A 27,100-nucleotide genomic window follows, 5' to 3' on the forward strand; every position below is an offset into this window, starting at 1 on the left:
ATTAACAGGATTTTTGGAAAGTATATCATACAAAGAATTTTTAAAAACCACATATCCAAAATGCTAAGTTGTATTTGTAGTGAAAAGGTCATCTGCTCAAATATGATGAAACCCTCTTGAAGAAAGTCAACACCTGTAGACAGATTAAAGAATCACACATACAGCCAATCAGAACTGCCGTTGCCATGGTTGCAACTGTATTTGGTGCATCACTCAGGTTCAGCATATTTCCCGACATCTGGTTGAGGCTGTCTACGGCATATTTAAACATGAAGGGAACCACAATATTCATGCCCTAAAAACATAAAAGCAGCAATTACCCATCATATGCAAAATATTTTTATTTATAAAAGTATAAACATTTACCTTACATTAATATTTATGGGGCTGTTTACTATTAACCATTTACTAGTATTGGAATAATTTTCTCGCTTTATAAAGATAAAATCTTTGGCATTGGGGGAGCTGTCATTTCAGGATTCCTACCTCACACTAACCGCCATGTTAACATTCATTTACAAGTTATTTGCGTTAGTTAAATGTTCCTGCGTCCATGAAATCATCCCTGATCATCCCACTCAAAAAAGCTCTCTCCATTATCCTACAGAGCTCATGGCATGGTGAACTGCCTTACAGTTATTTGTGTATATATTTTTCTTTCCTACTACATCCTTGGTAGTCTGTATCATAGTCCTCTTTTTGTCCTACCCATGATTAATATAATGCTTTGTACAGAACAGGTATTCAATAAATGTATATAAAATTATTCATTCACCAAAATAATGGTAAAACTTAAATTATATAGCAAAAAGTCTCAAAAGCAAACAAAGTACAATTACCTGTGGCTGATTCACCACTGGAAAAACAAATAACACTGCTAGATGTATTTGCTTCACAAAAAGATTCCTTTGTTCCAATGCTATACAAAATAAAACCCACTGAATGCCAAACTAATTTTTAAAATCTAACCTATTTCTCCACAATACCCCCAATATATGAAAATTAGGAAATAGTGCTTTCTTATATTAAAGGCAAATATTCAATCACTCACATTTCTATGCAAAGTTATAGTATCAAAAACACCAGCCATCATTTATAAACAGCAAACTAGTTAGACTGCCAAAGTTCTTTGAAGAAATTAAATTTATGTACATTAATAACATGTGAAAACAATTGTATATGGGTTAACAAAAACACTGAGATTCCAGCTCTTGTCATTGTCCCATTATTAGGTCTTTCACCTTAGTTAAATATAAAGAATTTATTGTCAACAGGCCTGAATTTACCTACAACTGAGAGGAGCTATCAAGATTTCAAAGTAAGATATACAAGTGTCTTAGCAACCAAACAAAATCATTGAAATACACAGCAGATATTGGGATATTTTTAAGAATGTAATACTATGGGATAAACTGCTTAAAGCTTTTAAGATTTCTAATTTCCAGAATACAATCTAATGAAGGCTTGAAGTAGTATTAATTCTCAATTGTGATTCTCACATAACCATTTAACCTCAAGCTCTTGCTTTTCCTTATAATGGTCTCCCACCTGATTTACCTTTCCAGACCTCTCCGTTCTTCAAAACCCACTTTGAATCCTATTCCCATCGCGATGGCTTCTCTGAAAACCACAGCCCACTTAGTACTTACTGTCTTCTCAATTTCAGTGTAACTTTTTCTGGCAAAATATTTTGTGAACAAGAGCTATGTGACCTGGACCCTGGCTGGAGTGGCTCAGTGGATTGAGCACCAGCCTGCGAACCAAAGGGCTGGTGGTTTGATTCCCAGTCAGGGCAGATGCTTGGGTTGGGGGCCAGGTCCCAGGCGGGGAGCATGTGAAAGGCAGTACCACACTGATGTTTCTCTCTCTCTTTTTCTCCCTTCCTTCCCCTCTCTCTAAAAATAAATATTTTAAAAAAACATTTTAAAAAGAGCTATGTGACTTGGGTATGGTGCTAGGCACCTTTCACAAATGGTTGAATGAGATTTGAATGAAATAACAATTCCATGAAATAGGTATTGTCCGTATAATTGAGAAAACTCAGGTCTGGTAAGCAGCAGAACTGGGATTAAAATCCAGGTCTGACTTGAAATTCAGAATTTTTTCTAGTGCACTATAGTCATATCAGCAGCATATAAGGCAGAGACCATAATATTTTATTCTTTTTGCACCCTAAAATATATGCTCTAAAATGTGTTGTATAAACCAGCTACAGTCATAAAGCACGGTACAAGTAATTTAAATAAATTTGAGCAGACTCCAGTTTTTCCACATAAAAAACTTTTAGAAGAAAACACAAAAGATCTTAATGAACTTGAGTTAGCCAAACACTTCTCAGACATAACAAAGCATAGCCCATAAAGGAAAAAATGATAAGTCGTAACTATCAACATTGAAAACTTTTCTTCTATGTAAGACACTATGAAGGGAATTTTTAAATAAGCTACAGACTGGGAGAAAATATTCAGAACAAATATCTTCCACTTTCCAAAATTTTGCATTTTGCCACCTTGCCTTTACAAAAGACCTACATTAGTACTTGTTTTCACCAAATAAAAAAAAAATCTGAAAAGGATTTTCACTTTTATGAAAAAAACAAAAAACAAAAAAACCCTTTTACAGTGCTAATGTAGATCTTCTGTAAAACCAAAGTGCATAATGAGAACTTTCAGAAAGCATAGGATACTCTTCACTTGATGCCATTTTGGTGTATGAAAGATATTATAGGAACGCTCTGCTTTCAGATAATGGTGAACCTGTATATAAATAACTCACTGAACTCGACAGGAAAAACAATGGCCCAACTACAACATGGAAAAAACACTTGAACAGACACTTCAAAGTGGATATATGGATGGCAACTAAGCACAAGCAAAGATATCCAACATCATTAACATAAGAGAAATGTATATTGAAACCGTAAGATATCATTATATGCCTGATGATACCAAGTGTTGGCAAAGAAATGAAGCAACTGGAATTCTCATACATTGCTGGTGGGAAGATAAAAACAGTGACTTTGGAAAACATTCTGGCGGTTTCTTATAGTTAAAAATACATTTACCATGACCCAACAATTTCACTCCTAGTTATTTATACCAGAGAAATGAGAACTCAGGTTCACATAAAAACCGATGCCTGAGTGTTTATAGCACCTCTAGTTATAATGGACAAAGAGTGGAAAGAAACCAAATGTCCACCAGTGGCTGACTGGATAAACAAATTCTAGTGCATCTATACCATGGAATACTACTCAGCAATAAAAAAGAAAAAACTACTGATATACTCAATGACTGGGATGAATAACAAAGACATTGTGTTAAGTGTGAGAAGCTAGCTCAAAAGGTTATGTACTGTATAAGTCTATTTATATATAGGGTATTCTCAAAATGAGAAAACTATAGTGATAGAGGACAAATCAGTTGCATTCAGCAGTTGGGGATCTAGACAGGGCATATAGCTACATGTGTTACACAAAGGAAATTTTGGGGGTGAGGGCACATTTCTGTATCCTGACTGTGGCAATGATTATACACACACACACACACACACACACACACACACACACACAAATGTGTTAAAAATCACAGAACTACATACCAAAAAAGTATATTTTACAGCATGTATATTAAAAATAAATTTTAAAATATAAAGTCATTGTCTCAGGTCACACCAAACTCGACTCCCTAGAGGCTGGAGATGACTAAAAGTGAGGCTACATGATAGTATATTTCAATCAAAATTAACTCAAAAGGAACTCTAATCCCCTGTTGCTTTCTAAAAGTTGAGAAACTGGTTATTTTTACTATATTATAATCATGTGACAAAAGATATGTTTCAGCTGTAACTGCAATGTACCCATTAATTTACATACAACAGAAATAAAGGGACTTATTATCACAAAACATTTTTCTTTCCTAGATCAAAAGGTTAAAACACACATATAACCTGCAAAACTCTCAGATTCTCAGAGACTGGTATAGCATTTAAAAACTACATTCATTTCAACACAAAAATGGAACACTAATTGAAGGAAAGAGTTAAGGAAAAAGTAAAATCACCATAAAATACAGCCAAAGGTATGCTGTATCTACACGATGCAAAAGATTGACGGTCAATATGGTCAGTTTACTGAAGGTCTCAAATTTCAGATTTAAAATGAATTTTCTCTTCCTGGTCATGAAAGTATTATCTATGCTATCTGAGGGATCATATTCTTCGAGATCTTCTAATACCTAAATTCATCAATAGTTAATCTCTTTTACAGTAGCCTCTAATAATGAAGGGATCTGTAACTACTGCTGCCAAAAAGGGTCTAATATATGTAAATGAGAAAAAGAATTTAGTTTCTTTAACTCTCTGTATAGTCCCAAAAGAATCAGAAGGAGAGGGAAAAAATAAAAAACAAAAGCACTAAAGGGATATTTTACTAGCCATGCAAAACAAGAAAAGAAAATGGGACAAACTACTTAGACAATATTTAAAACCATCTATCTCTTTCAGAAAAACAGAGATAGCGGGAACATTTCCTAACTCATTCTGTGAGGCCAGCATTACAATAATACCAAAACCAGACAAAGACTTCACAAGACAAGAAACTACAGACCAATATCTCTTAGGAGATAGATTTTTTAAATTCTCACCAAAATATTAAAAATCAGATCCAATAATGTGTAAAAATAATTATACAACATGACCAAGTGGACTTTATTTTAGATATGCACAGTCAGTTCAACATTTGAAAATCCATTAGTCATGCACTGCATAACATTTAGGTCAACAACGGACAGCATACACAATGATGGTCCTGTAAGATTATAATTGAACTGAAAAATTACTACTGTCTAGTGGTGTTGTAGCCATCATAACATCGTAGAGCAAAAGTTGCAAAAGTCAACAAGGGAGTGGTTGAGATGGCAAACAACTTTAAGCTTGTCTGTGGATGAGGATGACACTGAGGAGCTCCTAGAGGTGTTTTCTGAGGAATTCACTAATAAAGAGTTGTTGAAACTGAAAAAGAAAAACACAGGTGAAGAAGCAAGAGAAAAAGGAAACTTAAGGAGAAGGAAAAGAATGCCCAAGAAAATATACAGTGAAGGGTTTAGCAGAAGCTTTTGAAAACTTCAACAAGCTCCTTAAAAAGTTTGAAAACATGAACCTCAGATTTGAAAAGTTCTCATTAAAAGAGAGGCATGTTGAGGTGCATTACCTGCTTACAAGCAAATTTATGACGGAAAAAAAAGGAAACCACCATGGACATATTTCTGAAAACAGTGACACCTCCTCAAAAAGAGCCTCAGGGAGCTCCTTCAAGAGGTGTTTCAAAACGATGAGCTGCACCCTAGCTGGTGTGGCTCAGTGGATTGAGCGCTAGCCTGCGAGCCAAAGGGTCACGGGTTCGGTTCCTGGATGTTTTTTTTTTTCCTCCCTTCTCCCCTCTCTAAAAATAAATAAAATCTTTAAAAAAAATTTTTTTTTAAAAACAAGGAATTGCTACCATAGAGAAGACAGTTGCATGTGTTGTTACTGCTCTTGAAGACCTTAAGTGAGATAAGATGTGGAAGAAGACGATATTGATGATTGTGATCCCATGTCGGCCAAGGCTAACGTGTGTGCTAATGTCTACATTTTCAACAAAAAAGTTATGTGTGTATGTATGTATAGTATAAGGATATAAACAAAATACTTTTGTACAACTATGCAATGTGCCTGCTTTTTAAATTAAATTCATTGGGGTAAATAATATTATATAAAATTTCAAGTGTTTAATAATACACCTCTAAACTCTATTGTATGAACACCATCTGAAGCCTTGTCTCCTTCTGTCACCATGTATTTAACCCCTCTTATGTTTTTGTCCCCTCTCCCACTCCTCTTTCCATCTGGTAACCACCTTTCTATTATCTGTATCTGTTGGGGATGGGGACCACTCTGCGTGGTTTCGGAGACTAAAGTCTCGCGAGAGCAGGCTCTTGAAAGGGGCTAGTACGTCTCTCTGGAAAACCAGGTAATGCAGGTGGCAGACATGACCCGACTCTAACAACTAGGGTTCCCATGGGAATCAGTCCTGATAAATACATTGTATCCTCAGAATCTTGCTTTGCTTTGTTTTGTATAGCTCTGGTGATATAAACCGATGTTTAAGTTCAAGGTATAAGGAGTAAACTCCTTATCTCATGAAACACATCTTAAAAACCCTCTGGCGTCAGCATGACTAACAGACCCTGACCTATGACAAATCTCTGTGTTCCTTCAATTGTTATCTATAGATAATATCTGTTATTGTACGACTATAGCCTCTTGACATTGATTGATGAGCTATGCATGTATGCTGTATACACCTACACATACCATTCCCAATAAAAGCCATTTGGGAGAAGGTCTTAGGGCACTCCCCACTAGAGGGAATCACCTCCCCCTTTCCCACAGGAACAAGATTGTGTCTGGAGGACTTATTTCTCATCTGCGGTGCCTGGGAGGAGCTCTGCGGGACAGAGTTCTCCCACGTGTATCTCTGAGTTTGTTTTTCACTTTTTTTTGTTTTATATCTTACATGTGAGTGAAATCATATGGTTCCTGTACTTTTCCATCAGGCTTATTTCACTTAGCTGAACACTCACGATCCATCTATGTTGTGGCAAATGGCAATATTTCATCTTCTCTGATGGCTGAGCAGTCTTCCATTGTGTGTGTGTGTGTGTGTGTATGTATCACATCTTCTTAATCATGACACTTAGGTTATTTCCATGTCTTGGCTATTGTGAGTAATGCAACAATAAACACATGGGTGAAATGTCTTTTTACTGAATTTATTGAGGTGACATCGGTTCACAAAACCATGCAAGTTTCAGGTGCACAAATCAATAAAACATCATCTGCACATGGCATCGTACTTCCATCAGCACAGTCTCCTTCCATCCCCATCCCCCTCCCCTTTGCCCCCCTCAACCTCCCACCACCCCGCTTCCCTCTGGCTATCACCAAACTGTTGTCTGCGTCTATGTTGTGTATGTATTTTTTTGATGAATCCCTTCACGTTCTTTCATCCAGTCCTGCAATCCCCTCCCCTCTGATATCTTTATGAAAAGTGTTCTCAAATTCTTGGGGTTGATACCCAGAAGAGGGATTGCTGGGTCAAATGGAAGCTCTATCCTGAATTTTCTGAGAAACCTCCATAACTGTCTTCCATAGTGACTGAACCAATTTACAGCCCTACTGTCAGTATGCGGGGGATCTCTTTTCTCCACACCCTCTCCAACACTTGTTATTTCTAACAAGGGTGAGGTGGTAACTCATTGTGGTTTTGATTTGTATTTCCCTTAGGTTGAGCATCTTTCATATATCTGTTTGGCCATCTGTAAGTCTTTGTTGGAAAAGTGCCTATTTAGGTCCTCTGCAGATTTTTTAATCATCTGCAGAATGTATGATGTTGAATTGTATGAATTCTTTACATATTTTGGACATTAGCCACTTATCAGAGGTATCATTTGCAAGTATCTTCTCCCATCTGGTTCGTGGACTTTTTGTCTTGTTGATGGTTTCTTTTGCTATGCAGAAACATTTTAGTTTGATGTACTCCCATTCATTCATTTCCGCTTTTACTTCCCTTTCCACTGGATTCAACTTCATAAAAATTCATTGACCAAGATTCATAAGTTTAGTGCCTATCTTTGCTTCTAAGTATCTTATTGTTTGAGGTCTGATATTTGAGTCTTTATTTTGAGTTATATTTTGTGTATGGTGCCAGATAACAGTCTAGGTTCATTCTTTCTCATGTGGCTTTCCAGTTTTCCCAACACCATTTATTGAAGATATTCCTTTCTCCCTTGTATGTTTTTAGCTTCTTTGATGAAAATTAGCTGCCCATATATGTGTGGGTTTATTTTTGAGCGCTCAATTCTGTTCATGTGTCTGTTTTTCTGCCAATACTATACTGTTTTTTTTTTTCAATTCTCACCTGAGGATACATTTACTGATTGTAGAGAGAGGAAGAAAGAAGAAGGAAGGGAGGGAGGGGAGAGGGAGAAAGAGGGAAGCCGGTGCGGGGGGGGGGGGAGGGGGGAGAATGAGAGAATGAGAGAGGAAGAGAGAAACCTTGATATGAGAAACATTGATCAGGTGCCTCCTGTACACACCCCGACTGGGGATCAAGCCCACAACCAAGGTACGTGCCCTGAGCAGGGATCAAACCCTCCACCCTTTTGTACATGGGACAATGTTCCAACCAACTGAGCCACCTGATCAGGGCACCATATTGTTTTGATTATGTAACTCTGTAGTATTCTCTGAAGACCAGCTTTGTTTTTCTCAGGAGTGCTTTGGCTATTTAGGATCTTTTGTGGTTCCAAACAAATTTGTGGACTTTTTTTGTTCTATCTAGGGAAAATGCCATTGGGATTTTCATGGCAATTGCATTAAATTCATGTATTGCTTTAGGTAATATGGCCAATTATACAATGTTAATTTTTGCAAGCCATGAACACAGAATCTCTTTCCATTTATTTGCACCTTCAGTTACTTACAACAGTGTCTTATACTTTCCATTATACAGGCCCTTCACTTCTATTGTTAAGTTTTATTCCTTTTTGTTGCAATTGTAAATTGGATTTCTCTAATGTTTTCTTGTGAATATATAGAAACACAATGGATTTTTATATATTGGTTTTGTATCCTGTAACTTTACTGTACTTGTTTATTGTTTCTATTAGTCTTCTGGTGGTGTCTTTAGGGTTTTCTATATACCGAATCATGTCATCTGCAAATAATGACTTTCACTTCTTCATTCCCAATTTGAATACCTTTTATTTATTTTTTTCTTTCATGATTGTTCTGACTGGAACTTCTAATACTGTGTTGAATAAGTGGTGAGAGTGAGCATGTCTTCTTCCTGATCTTAGAGAAAATGCTTTCAGTTTATCACCAGGGACTATGACGCGGGCTGAGAATTTATCATAGGCTGAGGTACTTTCCTTCTATATCCATTTTATCGAGTCTTTTAATAATAAATGTATATTGTTTCTTCTCAAATATGTTTCTACATCTATTGATATAATCATATGATTTTTATCTCTTATTTTGTTAATGTGGTCTATCACGCTGATTGATTTGCGAATGCTGAAGTAACGCTGCGCTCCTGGAATAAACCCCACTGGATAGTGACATATGATCCTTTTTAATGTATTGTTGTATTTGATTTGCTAGTATTTTGTTTAGGGTTTTTGCATCTGTATTCATCAGAGATATTAGCGTGTAGTCTTCTTTTCTTGTGTTGTCCTTGCCTGGTTTTGGTATCAGGGTAATGTGGTTCTCATAAAATGAAATAGGAAGTATTCCCTACTGTTTAATTTTTCTTGAACGAGTTTGAGAAGTACTGGTACTAAATCTTCTTTGAATGGTTGTTACAATCGACCAGTAAAGACATCTAGTCATGGACTTTTGTTTTTTGAAGAGTTTTTTCATTACTGTTTCAATTTTCTTACTAGTGATTAGACCATTCAGGTTTTCCAATTCTATATGGTTTGGTCTAGGAAGGTTATATATGTCTAAGAATTTGTATATTTCTCCTAGCTTTTCAAATTTGGTGGTGGATAGCCTTTCATATTATTCTTTTTTATGTTTTACTATTCTTAAATTTTATTTTTCAATTATAGTTTACATTCAATATTATTTTGTATTAGTTTCAGGTGTACAAAATAGTGGTTAGATAATCATATACTTACAAAGAGGTTCCCCTGATATTTCCAGTACCCACCTGGTACCATGCATAGTTATTAGAACATTATCAACTATATTCCCTATGGCATACTCTAGGTCCCTGTGACTAGGGAATCTAAAGAACAAAATAAATGAACAAACAAAATGAAAACCGACTCATAGATACAGAAAACAGATGAATGGTTGCCAGAGGGGAGGGAAATTGGGGGACTGGGTGAAAAAGGTGAAGGGATTAAGAAGCACAAGTTGGTAATAACAATTCAGAAAGTTTAAATTGTGCACTGTTCTGAGTAACTTACTTCATCTCATCACATAGGAGCTGTTACCATCTTGCATTTTCACAAGAAGAAGGATATTGAGGACAGTACAAAAATATTTTGAGTGAGGGACCACATTCACATCACTTCTATTACAGTACATTATTATAGTTGTTCTGGTTTATTAATTATTATTGCTAACCTCTTACTGTGCCTAATTCATAAGTTAAACTTTGTCATAGGTATGTACGTGTAGGAAAAATTCATAATATACATAGGGTTCGCTGCTATCTGTGGTTTCAGGCATCCACTGGGGGGTCTCAGAAGGTATCCTCTGCAGATAAGGTGGGGCTACTCTAATCACCTTTGCCTGAAAAACACCTATGCAGAAACTATCACTTTTCTCTCACCAAAGTCACATTAAGGAATTTGCATTCACTATTGTGCATAACAAAGCATCTGGGTGTACAATAGTCCAAAGAATTCAGGAATTCATTAGTCTGAAAGAAACCATGTGGCTTTAATGCTTTTGGATCCAATCATAAATCTGATATTTTAATTTGATTACTGAATAAACACCCAAGAATCCCTGAAACCTTATCTGTAATGCAGTTACTATTCAATTATACACAATTTCCCCTTCACTGGAGCTGTTTAAACATAAATAAATATGGGTGGTTAAAATAGTACACATTTAAAATTTTTGCTAGAGGATTTGAAAATCCCTGAATCTGTATCAGAGATTTTAAACTCTGGACAACATTTATTTCCTTGTAACATAACCTGTGTGTGCTGCATTAATGAAAAAAAAAATCATTTCTGTCATGCTTAGATATGATGAAAAATCTGCATCGATAATTCTGAGAAATCCTGGAACATGGCAACAGAAGTCAGACAGCTCAAAAGCACTAATTTCCTAAAATGGGAAAAAATAGTTGTTGACATTTAAAGACAGCTTTTCATATTATTCTTGAATAAATCTTTGTATTTCTATGGTGTCCACTACAACTTCTCTTTCACTTCTCATTTTATTTGACTTTTCTTTTTTCCTTAGTGAGTATAGCCAGGGGTTTCTCAATTTTCTTTATCCTTTCAAAGGACCAGCTCTTTGTTTCCTTCATTTTTCTATTGTCTTTTTGTTCTCTATTTCATTTATTTCCTCTCCAATTTTTATTATTTCCTTCTTTCTAATGACTTTGGGCTTTATTTGTTCTTATCCTAGCTTATTACAGAGTAATATTAAATATCTTATCTGAGATATTTCTTGTTTCTTCAGGTAGGCCTGTATTAATATAAAAATTAGTAACATCCCTCTTAACACTACTTTTCCTGCATCTCAAACATTTGGTATATTGTGGTATTTTCATTTTCATTTGTATCTATGTATCTGTTTATCTCTTCTTTTATTTCATCTTTGATCCAATAGTTGTTTAGAAGCATGTTGTCTAATATCCACATTCTTGTGTTTTTTCCAGCTTACTTCATGTAATTTCCAGTTTCATACCATTGTGGTCAATAAAAATGCCTGGCATGATTTCAATCTTTTAAAATTTGTTAAGACTAGTTTTATGTTCCAACATATGGTGTATCTCCTTCAGAATTTCCCCTGTGTACCTGAGAAGAGTGTATATTCTGCCATATTGGGGTGGAAAGTTCTATAAATATTGATTATGTCCATGTAGTCATCTAATGTGTCATTTAAGGCCAATATTTCCTTGTGAATTTCTGTTTGGATGATCTATTCATTGCTGTCAATAGGGTATTAAGATCACCTGCTGTAATCATATTTTTGTCAGTTTCTCCCTTTAGGTTTGTTACTAGTTCCTTTATACATTTTGGTGCTCTCAGGTTGTGTGTGTGTTATGTGTTCTTGATGAATTGTCACCTCACCATTATAAAATGTCCATCTTTCTCTCTTGTTACCTTTTTATCTTGAAATCTACTTAGTCTGATATAAGTATGGCTACAACCCCTTTCCTCTGGTTGCCATTTGCTTAGAGTATTATTTTCCACATCTTCTCTTTGAGCCTATATTTGTCTTGGAGCTCAGATAGGTCTCTGAAGGAAACATATAGCTGGATCTTGTTTTGTGATCCATCCTGTCATTCTGTGTCTTTTATTGGTGATTTCAATCCATATAAATTTAGGGTGAATACTGATATATGGGACTAAGGAGTATATACAGATGCCCCACCAAAAAAGAAAAGTTACATTAGGCAATTTCAAATTAGAACAAAAATGAGATGATACTACTTACCTATTAGAATGGCTAAAATCCAGAATACTGACAACACCAAATGCTGACAAGGATGTAGAATAACAGAAACTCTCATTTATTGCTGGTGGGAATGCAGAATGGTACAGCCACTTTGGAAAACATTTCAGCAGTTTCTCATAACACTAATCATAGTCTTATCATATAATCTAACAATCGCACTCCTTAATCATAACCCAAATGAGTTAAAAATTTATGTCATACAAAATCCTGAACATAATGTTTATTGCAGTTTATTTACAAATGCCTGTATCTGGAAGCAACCAAAATATCTTACAACAGGTGGATGGCTTAGCGCACCGTGGTACATCCATACAATGGAATATTTTCAGTAATAAAAGGAAATAAACTCTCAAGTCACAAAAAGACATGAATGACTCTGAAATGCATATTGCTGAGTTAAAACAGCCAGTCTGAATGGGTGACATGTGATATGATTCTAATTATATGACAGTCTGAAAAAGGCAAAACTTCAGAGATGGTAAAATAATCACTAGTTGTCAGGGTATGGGAGAGTGAAGAAAGAGATGAATAGGTGGAACACATGGAATTTTTAGGACGGTGAAAACTATTCTGTACAATACTTTAATGGTGAACATGTGATATTATGTATTTCCCTGAACCCATATAAACTACAACACAAATGAATCCTAATGTAAAATACAAGCTTAGTTAATAAGAATAATGTATTTTTTTGTAATTGTTGTATCAGTTGTGACAAATGTAGTGTACTAATGCAAGATGTTAGTAACAAAAGATACTGATTGTTTTTAGAAGGTAGGATATATAAGAAGTTTCTGTACTTACTGCTTCATTTTTCTGTAAACCTCAAACATATTATTTTAATTTTAAAAAGTACTCCAGGATATAAATTATCCTTCTCAACTTGAAGGACTCAGGTAGCACTGTTTCATGTTAAAAAACTATTTTCTATCAAGTTTTAAAGAACTAAAATTAAGCAAGAAGTGCATGAATCTTTTGAAGTTACAAATGTCAAGTTCAGTTACTGAAAAGCAGCTCCTGCCTGAAGCCTTTCCTGAATTCCTAATTGGTAAAACTCCCATGCAGCTTCACTTGTGACTTCCTTTGCGTGTTATTAATGTTATATATATTTCATCATTATTTCTATATTTTTCTTCTTCAATACACTTCAACTCAAGAAGGGCAAGGACCACATTTTATTCATTTGTATTCCTAGCCGCACAGCAGAGTACCTTATATTGAACACTCGATTAAAAAATGTTTGCTCGATACGTACTGCTATGGCCTGAATGTTTGTGTCCTGTCCCTACACCCCGCTCTCAATTCATAGGTTGAATTCTAACCCTCAGGGTGATGGTATTAGGAAGTGAGGCCACTAGGTGGCAATTAAATCATAAAGGTACAGCCCTCACAAGATGGGATTAACACTCTTATAAAAGAGTCCTCAGAGACCCTCTTTGCCCATTACATCATATGAGGTTAAAGTGAAATAAAGAAAACAGTGGATAAATGACCCAGTTTATAGCATTTTCTTATAGTAGTCGAAATGGACTAAGACACATATATTACCCCTTACTTTATATAATGCATTCTTGGAGAAAAAGGGTATTGACTGCATTTTCACAAATCATACTCTTGTCTAAAATTACTTTATAATTTTAAATACCGTATGACTTATTTTCATTCCCAACAGATTATTAATTCAGAATATCTTTTTGTACTTGATATGTTAATTTAATGTACTCCAATTTCTTTCCTTCTTTTAAAATTTTATTTTAATTGTTGTTCAAGTACAGTTTTCTGTCCTTTACTCCCATCCCAGCCCACCCAATTTCTCTGGCAACTAACTGCTTCACAAGATGGTGGTGGTTGGAGAATATGAGTAAACTTTTTATAATATTAAATATTTATTTTATGAACTCAAACTTCAGTAAATGTTTTATATTTTCTTTACATCTTGGCACAGTTGTATGTAACATACTCATAGATCAAATTTTTAAAATCCTTAGAAGATATCAAAATCCCCAGATTAAGGATGATGTGATGCTCCTATAACAAATGTGTGGATGGTAAGAAAAGGCGATGCATATTACTTGTAGGAATTTAAGAAATGAAGGCAGTGTTCTCTCTGGCTCTCTCAGCAGCAGAACCCTTAAAATATACATCAGGCAGAACTCTCTACATAGCAGTTTATCTTAAAAATCTTTGCTGGAGATGATGATAGAATTAAGACCCTCAGACTAAAAAGAGCATTAAAAGGCAAATAAGCAAGCAGATGGTATGCTATAGCCCCATATGTTAAGCAGGAAATCCTCCTCCCTTTTACTTCTCGCTTTTTGTCTTCCACCTTTCTTATGGATGCCTCGGGGCTCATTATGAAATCACCACACACTGTTCACAAGGCAAGGCAGCATCCACTTAGAGATAAGAGAGAGGAGACCAGAGAATAAAGGAGTATGCATTGGCCTAGGTGCTCATATGCCAAAGCATGGAATAAAGTTCAAGAAAAAACAGGAAGCCAAGGAAGGAGAAGGGTATTAGTCCATCTATTATAGAGTCCATCTATTAGTCCATCTAATTCATATAATTATATGCACATCAATGATAAATAACAAGTGCAATACTACTCAAGAATAAATAATGATGAGGTTTTAAAGATTTGGGAGAGTATCACTTTTAAAGTGAGGACACTACAGAAGATGGAAAAATGCTATTAGAAATGATTAAATGCTACCAGGTGCTACATTCCTAAAGTTATTCTATGGTCTAGTTCCTGTCTAGAAAAAAAAAAAAGAAAGAAAACCGCTTTTCCATAGTTTCTGAAAGAAAGAGCAAGCATATATAATAACATCTGGCAACTTCTTCCTTTTCCTGATCCTCCCCAAAAATAAAAAAATCTGTGTTTTGGAAGACTGGAATTCACTCTAAAAATAAAGTCTATACAAATACCATTATTTAAGACTTCTCCCTTTGACTGCATTAACTGCTAATGTTCTAACCTCTTCTCTTCAAATCAAAAGTAAGTCCAGAAAACAGGCTGCTGTTAAGCTGTCAGCAAGGGACTCACATTCAGCTAATAAAGGAATAAAGGCCAATTTCCTAAATCTACCTTGCACAAGAGTTCAAAACTAGCCTTCCACTTAAGTAATTTCTGGGTAGAAGATGATTCAGCAACCAATAACTGTGCTAAAAATGAATACTACTTTTTAAAATTTCAACATTAGATTTGTAATATTATTCTCTCTCTTCAGCTTAAACAAATAGAATAAAGCATGGATTTTTGGTCTGTTGCTCAGCATCCTGATTTAAGTCCTCTCCCAGAGAAGGGTCTGGTTCACTGAGCCAGCTCTCAACAGAGTCCATAGATGAGAAAGGAGACTAGAAAAATGAACAGAGTCTGACTGAATTACGTGGTCTTACTCTTAACTCTCCAGTCATTCTTTCCATGTTTCCACTACTATTACTTTACTTTCCCACAGGAACGCATTTATCAGAGGTCCCACCTTCAGTCATCTTCTATTTCTATTTCTGTTTTGTTCCTTAGTGAAGTCATTGATTTGCATTGTTTCAATGATTATCTCTTTAATCTCGCTAAGCCTTGGGCTCCTTCCTCAGCTTGTCTTGCATTTTGTTATGACCAGCTGACTATCTCTACCACTAGCACCTCATACTAAGCACACCCAAAACCAAAATTTTCATCTTCCCAAAGAAGATGTCCCAACATACTACCTATTTCTGTTATGAAGGCATTATCATTCTGTAATCCTTGGCAACATCTTTGAATCCTATTCCTCTTTTGATCTATTGCTAAGTCTTATTGACTCTGTCTTCCTTACCTCACACAATACCTCTGGTATCTTTTCCCTCCATATTACCATTTATACCACGACTTTAGTACAAACTATTACTTCTCATCTAGACTATTAAATTAGTATCATAACTGCTCGGCAAATATTTGCTGAATGAACTCATGAATTGAAATGAAGGGTATCCCTACTTTAGGTCTCTCACCACCATAATCCACCAGGGTCAGATTAATATCCTAAACTGAAGTTCTAACTTGATTATTCTTCTACTCAAAAATACAGTTTCCTACTTCCCACATAGTTAAAAAATTTTTTGCTGTACGACTAAGGCATTTCACATTAGGAGCTCTATTTCTCTTTCTGAGATTATTTCGAATGCTTCTGAAACATTACCCCCTCCCTGGAACAAAGCTGCACTACTCACTTCTCCACACAGACTCTGTGCTCCCGCTCATCTTCCTCTTCCTTATTCCTGTACCTGTAACAATCCTATTCATCAATCCAGGCCTATCTCAAACATCACCTCCTCTCTGAAGCCTGTCCTGACTTCCCGTCATAATGGCTGTTTCCTTTGAAACACCCCAACACTTCTTTTAAATCATTTATGACCCTCTTTGTATTACGGCAATAAAAGAAAACTTGTCTTATCCTGTATGATTTGGGAGAATAAATGTGCTTTATTTATATTTGAATACCCAGCAGGGCCAAGAACAGTACTTTGTATGACAAGTTCTCAAAAAATATTTTTGAGGTAGGGAAAGAATAAGTAAATAAATGGGAACATACATGATACATAAGAGAAGTGATTAGACCTGTTCTAAAACAATATATTAACACACATATCAAAGTGATAACCAAATTATAAACAAACCTCATTTAGACTTTTGAGCAGACTTTTACCATATTTCTGATGGAAATTAGAATTTACTTTTATTTTCACATGTACGTTATGTTTCACTATGTGCCAGGCACTGTTCTAAGCCCTTTGTACATTAATTTTTTAAAATTCTTATAACGAGCCCTGGCTGGTATAGCTCAGTGAACTGAGCATGGGCCTGCAAACCAAAGGGTTGCTGGTTCAATTCCCAGTCAGGGCACATGCCTGGGTTGCAGGCCAGGCCCCCAGTGTGGGGGCAGATGAGAGGCAACCACACATGGATGTTTCTCTCCTCTTTCTCCTTCCCTTCCCCTCTCTCTAAAAATAAATAAATAAAATCTTTAAAACCTTTTTTTTTTAATATTCTTGTAACGACCTTATTTTACAAATTAAGAAACAGACATAGAGACTAAGCCATTTGCCCAAGGTTACAAGGCAAACCCCAGCAGGTCTGACTCCAGAGCCAATATATGCACCATTACTCTACTGTATCTAGTGATTCATACATCACTGATTTCAAAATGTGAATAAATTGAAAATGAGGGATTTTTACTGAGAGCTCAGTTGTTGTTATAAGTTTGCAGGTTTGCCTTACTAAAATGTGTTACAGTACAGTAACAAACCGAGGAGGCCGCTAAGATGCAGAGAACGCCTATACTGAATGGTATCAAATTGCCCAAGCTTTTCCTCTTTTTTCCCTTATCGTCACATTGGTATTTACCACCTATGACTTGATCAATGTGCCTAAAATGTCTTCCTCCTTTTCAACTTACTGGGAACTGAGAACAAGGCTTACCATAAGTTTGTATTAAATAAAAGCCAACAGGGCTGCGAGGAGTTTCTTGCTACTAAGGGATATTGTATCTTTCACTGGTTCCAGCAATGAGTTCCATTAAGTTGAAGCTGTTTTAAGTCTGAGTCACAGATAAATCAGGCATTACCGCATTACCATATAATTTCTGCTGACTGCATAAAAGAGTTATGTAAATAAGGGTCCTAAAAGTTGACAATGTTCACCCAAAGTGGCTTACATCAGCCCAAGTTTCATTACCAGAAAATATCACAGCATTTCCTATAGCAACAAACAACACATAATTTCTCTTATTCTTACCTTTGCGCAACCCAAAAATCCCAGGGAAATGGCAACCCTAGCTCGTAGATCTGGCCTGTCTTTGGGCCACACATAAGAAAGCATTGCTTTTATGATTTTCCGAGTATCAACATCTTTTAACTGTTGAGAGAAAACAAAGCAGTGAGTAACATGTTATTTCAAATACAACTATATTTCAATAATGTAGAATTATGTACCTATGTCACAAAAATATGAAAACATTACAAACATAACTTGTATTCTGAGTCTAAGGTCAGTATCTTTCAAACTCAAATTATTTTGGAGAATGAGAAATTTTCAATTGCTTTGAAAGAGTTATTCATTTCTAATTTCGTGCCTTGAGTTATAGCTATCCTCATATCGCCAAGATGTTATTAAGTTGGGGTGAGGGGATATGTACTATATATTTATTTCTTACCTATTAAAGTATTAAAACATTACATAAAATACACACATTTGCACATTTCCATCTTTGTGAAGCCCCAGTCAGGGCACATGCCTGGGTTGCAGGCCAGGTCCCCAGTTAGGGGCATGCAAGAGGCAACCAATCGATGTTTCTCTGCATATCAATGTTTGTCCCCCTCTCTTTCCCTGTCCCTTCCCCTCTCTCTATAAATAAATAAATAAATAAAGTCTTTTTTTTTCCAAAAAAAGATCAACACATGCATATAGTAATCTCCCCTTATTCACAGGAAATATGTTCCAAGACCCCCAGGAAATGTGTGAAACCATGGATAGTATCAAACCTTAAATATACTATGTTATTTCTTATATACACATACCTCTGATAAAGTTCAATGTATTAATAATGCACAGTAAGGGATTAATAATAATAAAATATAACAGTTGTAACAATATACTATACTAAAAGTTATGTGAATGACTTCCAGGCCATTGTTAAGTAAAATAGGGGTTACTTGAATAGAAGCACTGTGATACCACAGTTAATGTGATAACCAAGACAAACTAAATGACTAAAAGGCAGGTAGCATATAAAGCATGAATATGCTGGACAAAGGGATGATTCACATTGTGGGTAGGAGGGTGCAAGACTTCACCATGCTACTCAGAATGGTGCACAATTTAAAACTCATGAATTACTTATTTCTGGAATTTTCCACTCAATATTTTCAGATTGTAGTTGACCATGGGTAACTGAAACCATGGAAAGAAAAACTGTAGATAAGAGGGGACTACTATATTCCAAAACCACTGTATTATTATAATTGGTAAAATAAATCCTATTTTAAAAATTGAAGTAATTGCTCAATTTCTGGAAAAGGTGTTAAAAAGAAAAAAAAACAAAAATGTTAATGCTTGTTGTTGGTGAAGATGTATGGAAATGAACATTCTAATACACTGCCAATGGGAGAATGCACTAAAACAATCTTTCTGGAAAGCAATTTGATACCTACCATAAGTTATTAAAATAATTTTATCCTTTGTTTTGAGAATTCCATTTTTGGAAACTTATGCTTTAAAAAAAATACTTCAGAAATGTCCCAAGTTGAATCAATTTTATTTCACAAAAATCTCTTAAATATGTCTACTTCTTTCTAGTTCCTCTACCAATCTCGTCCAAGCTATCATTTCTTTCCTTTTTTTAATTTGACAATTTTATGTAGGAACCACCAAAGTTTTAGTGTTTAATATTTAATAGCACAACTGACCAAGATCCAAGATGTGAAGTTATCAAGTTCGAGAAACAGAGGGCGGGGGAATCACTCTATCAACTAACTATAGTATGTGATAAGAAGAATGCACACTTTACAGTATCAGACCTGTCTACATATAGTAATTAGTTGCAAAGAGCCATTTGGTCTTCTCCTGACTTTGTAAAAATGATGTTCCAGATTTCAGTGTAAATTAGCAGCCTTCGGCTCTTCTGTGAAGCAGGTACCTTGTTTTCCCCTTCCAGTTCTTCCACCCCAGCCTGGGTCGTGTGGTCTGCAATGTTTTTCTCCAGGTCATCAATGTGACTACTCATATCATCACTTCTTCCAATGATCTGGTTGGACATGGTCCGAAATCTGTCTTGCATTTGTTGCAGGGGTGTCTGCACCACCAAGGTGAGATCCTGCACGGTCTTGGGGTCAGTCCCAGCCATCTCCCTGGTTCCCAGTTTGGTGGTCCAAGCTATCATTTCTTACCTAAATCACTGCATCAACCTCCTATCTGATCTTCCTGTATCCATGCTGTTCCCTATACAATTAGTTCATCCTGCAATCAGATATTACTACCAGATTAAAACCCTTTGAAGGCACCCTATCCCTCTTAGAATAAAGTCCATAACATGGTTTATGAGACACTCCTCTACCAGGCCCTTGCACAGTAAGGGATTAAAGTAGTTTCTAGCTGTATCTTATGTCACTACTTTCTGTGTTCACACCACACTGGCTTTTTTTTTAAGTTTCTCAAATATCCCCTAACCCTTCTGCCACAGGGCCTTTGCACAATACCATTCATTAGATCAGTAATAATCTTTCTCTCTACGATGCCAACCCACACCACCCACAACCTCTTACAACTAGTTAATTGCCAAATCAAGCAGCACTTTCACAATGAGATCTTCCCTAACTGTAGTCAGGATCCTCGGCTGTATTTTCTCACAGAAGAGTATTCCTTTCTTTCAGAGTATTCCTTTCCGTTATTAACTACTTATATAGCAATGTGGTTATTTGATTAATATCTGCTCTCCTGCTAGAATTTAAATTCCATGCACTTAGTAACTTTGTGTTTTGTGATCACTGTTGTAACCCAATACCAAATACAGTGGCTGACATGTTAGGCACTCAGCAAATATTATCTTTACTGAATAAAGGAATAAGACATTTAGCTATAAGGATACTCATTCCCATCTTGTATTAACAGGAAAAAAATGGAAACAGCCTAGTCAATGATGCAGAACTTTATAAAGAAATTACAGTGAATGCATACAACAAAATATAGCCACTCAAAAACATGTAGTGACACAGACACATATTAAGTAAAAAAAGAAGAGTTAAAAAGTTATTTTTATGGAAAAAATGTGATGTGTGTAAGAGTTTACACATACATACAAAGGTACATGGAAAGCAATACCCCTCGAAGTGTTAACATCAGTAGCTGAGAGTAAGAGGAATCACTGATGATTTTTTACATTCTTTTTACTTGCTTGCATTCTCTGTAGTTCACATTTAACAAAAAATATTTTGAGGGGGGAAGTTATATAATTTCAAGTAGATTTGCACAAGAAATGGAGGAAAACTGTCAAAATATAAGAAACCCAGGACAACACAGGGTAGTTTTCTATTATGGTTATATCCCCTAAGGCTCAGCAAATTGTTTTTCCAACATCTTTTAGTCAGTTTATTGAGTAAAATATAAGAGAAATAAAAGTGTTCATATTATACTGAAAACGGGACTAGCATCCTAAACTGCTCTAAATACATAAGATGGTAAAAATATGCAATACTGTAAGTACAGTTCTTAATGTTTATATACACACACACACTCACACATGCACTCCTAACTGGTAAGGTGTTTTTAAAAGGGAATTAAACTGTAATTTTAAAATTTATTTTTCCAATTGAACTATTACTAAACAAATATAGTTTAATATATTATAACATAAACAGGGGCATTTCAACAGCTTTCTCAATTCACAAGTTTTGTTTTTTTTTTATTTTTCTTGATGCAATGATGGCAAAAGGCCCTGTTTCCACATATCACTGGAAAAACTCTTTCATGTCAATACTTTCTACAACACATGCCAAATTTTTTTCAATGAGGGCACAGAGAAATTATAGCTAAGAGCAAGAAAATTATTCTAGTTGGCTTAATAGGGCACAAAATGTCACTACTTTATGTAACAAAATGGGTTCTGAACTTGTGTAATCATGCATTAGGATTCCATTAAGCTCTAAAGTAGAGCCTTCAGTTATAGGCTAGATAAATTATAAAGTTTGAAAACTAATGTCTTTTTTAAGAGTAAAGGCCAAATCAAAGAGGCATTTCAGAGGCTGAGGCACATTTTTAAAGAATTTTAAACCAACTATTCCTGCTGTGCAAGAGTAAAATAAAACTGAAGGCCTCAGTTCATATCCTGAAAGACAATCTACCATATTTCAAAATCATCACAGTTAATTCATACTGTACACCCAATGGTAAAAAGAGTTATCTAAAGCTGAGAGAGACCAGAAATAAGCTTGAGACTGAATTAGACATAACCTCCACATCAAGTAATCTTTTTATTTCGGACTAAGCAACACAAATAGCACAATACCCCTTTAAGAGCAAATTCTTAAAGACAGGGTGGGAAATGGAGGGAATGTCAAGCAGGATGAAAAGAAATTGGGTTATTTGAAAATTCATTGTGTAAACAGTAATTATATTAAAATATAGGAAAAATCAATAATTTAAGAAAAGGAAAGTCTTTCTCAAGAGTCAAAATCCCTTGAGTAACCCACAGTTAATATCATAATACTTTTTTCTTTAAGCCTTCCTTACAAATAAAAGGAAAACATGGAATTCTTTAACCTTTCTGCTCATCATTTCTATAGTACATACAATTTGAAAGTTATTTTAAAAACGTAACTGTGATAAGTACATTATGATAACAAAAGCTCTTTAAAATGGAACACTACAGCAATATCATTAAAAGGCTTGTAAAAGTAAAAGTGAATCTACATTCCTTTCCTGCTAACAATATATACAATATGGCCTTTTTGCTGTAGCTAATAGACTCAAATTTAAAACACGGAACTGACATTTTAAGCTCCAAGACAATATAAAGCTAGTACTGTGCTAGTATATGGAATAAACATTTCTAAAAAGGTTTAGAAAATTATGTACTCACAGTTGTGAGTACATAAAACAGAGTTTATTCTTATATTATTTATTAATAATTGTTTGCCATAAGAACTGTAAACCCACATTTGCCCACCCCTATAGTGGAATTAGCTATCCCTAAAAAAGGAAAATTAGATTCAGAAAGAATACACAAGAGTAACAATAAAAGGAATTCAAATAGGCTCTGTAACAATTTTGAGTAGCCAAACTGTATTGTATTTCTTCCCTAGAAATTAGTTGGGAAGAAAAGGTTTGGAAACAACAGAGAACTGTCAAAGAGGGGATAGACCTAACTGGAAACAAGGTGAACTATGGTGAAGGCACGCGAAAGGTTACCACACACTGATGTTTCTCTCCCTCTCTCTCTCCTTTCCCCTCTCTCTAAAAATAAAAATGAATGAAGTCTTGAGGAAAAATAATGAGAACACAAGAACCATAAAACAGAATAAGTCTGAAATGAAGAACAGAATATTTGAAATGTAGAAGTACTAGAAGAAGCAATGGCTGGGTGGCTCATTTGGTTGCAACGTTGTCCCATGCACCAAAAGGGTACGGTTCGATACCCAGTCAGGACACATACCTAGGCCGTGGGTTCAATCCACCATTTGGGAGCATATGGGAGGCAACAGATTGATGTTTACCTCTCATATAATGTTTCTCTCTCTCTGCCCTAGCCCTTCCCCTCTCTCTAAAATCAATAAACGAGTTCTCAAATGAAAATTTTAAAACAAGAAAATACTAGAAGAAATCTACAACAGCCTAGATGGAGCAGAAGATTGAAGCAGCAATTTGGAAAACAAAGTAGCAGAAAACACCATCAGAACAGCAAAAAGAAAAAAAAGCAATTTAAAAACATAAGAAGTTTAAATGACCTCTGGAATACCATTAACATCACAAGGGTACCAGAAGGAGAAAAGAGAGCAAAGGGTTGAGAAGCTATTTGTAGAAATAATGGCTGAAAATTTCCCTAATCTAGTGCAGGAAAATGACACACAAGTACAGGAAGCATGGAGAGTCCCAAACAAGATGAACCCAAAGAGGCCCACACCAAGACACATCATAATTAAAATGCCAAAGGTTAAAGACAAAAAGAGAAATCTTTAAAGTCACAAGAGAAATACAGTTACCTACAAGGGGTTTCCCATAAGACTGTCAGCTGCTATTTCAACAGAAGTAAATGGCACGAAATACTCAAAGTGACGAAATGCAGGTACCTACTGTCAAGACTACTCTACCTGGCAAAGGTACCATTTAAACTAGAAGGACAAATAAGGAGTTTCCCCGACAATAAAAAGCTAAAGAAGTTCATTACTACCAAACTAATGTTATAAGAAATATCAAAGGAACACAATTATAAAGAATAAAATGGCTATTAAATATGTACCTATCAATAATCACTTAACCCTGGCTGGCATAGCTCAGTGGATTGAGCGCGGGCTGTGAACCAAAGTGTCGCAGGTTCAATTCCCAGTCAGGGTCCATGCCTGGGTTGCAGGCCATGACCCCCAGCAACCGCACATTGATGTTTCTCTCTCTATCTCCCTCCCTTCCCTCTCTAATAAATAAATAAATAAATAAATAAATAAATAAATAAATAAATAAATAAATAAATCTTTAAAAAAAATAATCACTTAAAATGTAAGTAAGTTAAATGCTCCCATCAAAACACATAGGGTAGCTGAACAGATAAGAAAAAAAGACCTATATATATGCTGTCTTCAAGAGACCCAGCTCAGAATAAAAACATAGACTGTCTGAAAGTAAAGGAATGAGATATTTCTTGCAAATTGTAACAAAAAAAGCTAAGGAAGCAATACTTATATCAGAGAAAGCTGACATTCAAACAAAGGCCAGAACAAAAGACAAAGAGGGACATTGCATAATGATAAAGGGAATCCAACAAAGGAATATAACCCTTGTGAATTACGTGCCCAACATAGTAGCACATAAATGCATAAAGAAAATATTGATGGAAATAAAGGGTGAGGTGGACAGTAATACAGTCACAGTAGGGGATTTAACACTTCGCTGCAACAATGGATAGATCTTCCAGACAGAAAATTGACAAGGAAACGGTGGCCTTGAATGACACAATAGATCAGACAGATTTTATATTTTCAAAGAATGTCACCCCAAAGCAGAAGAATATACATTCTTTTCAAGTGCACATAGAACATACTCTAGCAAAGACCACATGTTAAGACATAAAACATGTCTCATTAAATTTAAGAAGACTGAAATCACATCAAGCATCTTCTCCAACTACAAGGGTATGAAACTAGAAATCAATTACAAGAAAAAACTGAAGAACACACAGAGCCTAAATAATAAACAATAAAATGGATCACACTGAGATCATCAAAATCAGAGCAGTAATCAAAATACTCCCCAAAAACAAAAGTCCTGGACTAGATAGCTCCACACAGGTGAATTTTGCCAAACATTCAAAGAAGAATTAACACCTAACCTCAAACTATTCCAAAAACTTTAAGAGAAGACTCCCAAGCTCATTTTAGGAGGCCAGCTTTAACCTAATTCCAAAACCAGACAAAGACACTACAAAGAAAGGAAAAGATAGGCCAATATCCCCAATAAACATAGATATAAAAATTCTCAAGAAAATACTAGCAAACCAAATTCAGCAGTACACTGACAAGATCATATACCATGATCCAGTATGGTTTACTCCTGAGATGCAAGGTTGATACAATAGCCACAAACAATTAACATGATATGCCACGTAAGAAAAATGAAGAGTAAAAATCATAAGATCATATCAGTAGATGCAGAAAAAGCATCTAACAAAATAACAAGACAGGGATGTCCACTTGCACCACTTTTATTCAACACAGTACTGGAAGCCCTAGCCACAGCAATCAGAAAAGATGAAGAAAAATAAGGTATCCAAATAGGGGGGAAAAAGTTAAACTGTCTTTATTTGCAGATGACATGATACTGTATATACAGAACCCTCAAGATTCTACTAAAAAGCTACTAGAACTGATAAAGGACTTCAGTAGAGTAGCAGGATACAAAATTAACATTCAGAAATCGGTGGCATTTTTCCCCTACAAGAAGTTGTAACTTTATTACTGGCAGAAAAGTACAAATTTCAAACCAAGCTGCAGTAACTCTTTTGAAATAACAAAAAAGTAGTCCTTATTTTTAGATGGTTACATTGTTATTTCCATAATAGCATTTACAATATCATTACTGTCATTCTTCAGGGCTCAGACTGCCTTTGCTCGTGACACATTTCCTCATGACATGACCAATCTCTATGTTCGTAACTTCCACACCTGTTTCATCAACCTCATCTTCTTCACTCTTCTCCTGTACAGTTGGAGCCTGTGTGTCTTCTTGAATGTTTGAGACAGCTACACCAGGGACTTTGAATTTCTCAGCAGCTGCCATCTGTGCTTGCTGAGATAAATCCTCAATCTTGGCTTTTCCAAAAATTATATAGGTATCTGAAACTAGGCTCTTGTAGACATCGGTTTTGTGATGACAAAAAGTATATCTTAGATTTCCAGATAGTGACCCTACTCACCCCTGTAACCTGGTGAAGACCCAGTGTGAATACAGCCTCCATGCCTTCTTTTCACTCTGGATCTATTTTGCTTTACTGACTGATTCTTCATTGATTTCGGCTACGGCCGCCCCCTGGGCTTGTTGTGTGGCTACCTGTGTGGAATCTTGTTCCTGGAGCTCCGATACTGATTCATCACTGTCAGACTCTGATCTAGACCCTGTCTCAGCCTGGGGTGGTGGCAACACCTGCTCTGTAACAGGGACGGTTTCTGTGGCTTCACCGAACATTTTGTGCAAGGAATGTAGCTCGGGGGTATTTTTATAGACCAATAAGGAAGTATCAGAAAGGGAAACTAAACAAGCAATTGGATTTAGAATTGCATCTAAAAATAATAAAATAGCTTGGAATGAATTTAACCACAGATGTAAAGGCCTGTACTGAGAATATTATAAGACACTGAAGAACGAAACTGAAAAAGATACAAGTGGAAGAATATACCATGTTCATGGACAGGAAGAATTAACATCATTATCATGCCCATATTACCCAAAGCAATCTACAGATTCAATGCAATTCTATCAAAATACAAATGGCATATTTCACAAAACTAGAACCAATTATCCCAAAATTAATATGAAACCACAAAAGACCCTAAACTGCCACAGCAATCTTGAGAAATAAGAAGAAAGCTGGAGGTATCATGCTACCTGATGTCA

General features: G+C 35.6%; 1 protein-coding gene and 1 pseudogene across 1 annotated transcript in view; both read right to left on the reverse strand.

The window, feature by feature from the left end:
• ABCB7 (ATP binding cassette subfamily B member 7) overlaps positions 1 to 27,100 on the reverse strand; it is a 96,361-nt gene that overhangs the window by 34,350 nt on the left and 34,911 nt on the right. The window contains exons 3-4 of the mRNA XM_045839380.1: positions 18,023 to 18,142; positions 163 to 295 (exon numbers count right to left, since the gene is read on the reverse strand). Coding sequence (XP_045695336.1) covers positions 163 to 295; positions 18,023 to 18,142 — 253 coding nt within the window. The remainder of the gene's footprint in view (positions 1 to 162; positions 296 to 18,022; positions 18,143 to 27,100) is intronic.
• On the reverse strand, positions 26,026 to 26,671 carry LOC123819079 (annotated as a pseudogene).

This window comes from Phyllostomus hastatus, unplaced genomic scaffold (genome assembly GCF_019186645.2).
Source record: "Phyllostomus hastatus isolate PE091 unplaced genomic scaffold, TTU_PhHast_1.1 phas_contig_30, whole genome shotgun sequence".
Taxonomy (NCBI): Eukaryota; Metazoa; Chordata; class Mammalia; order Chiroptera; family Phyllostomidae; genus Phyllostomus; species Phyllostomus hastatus.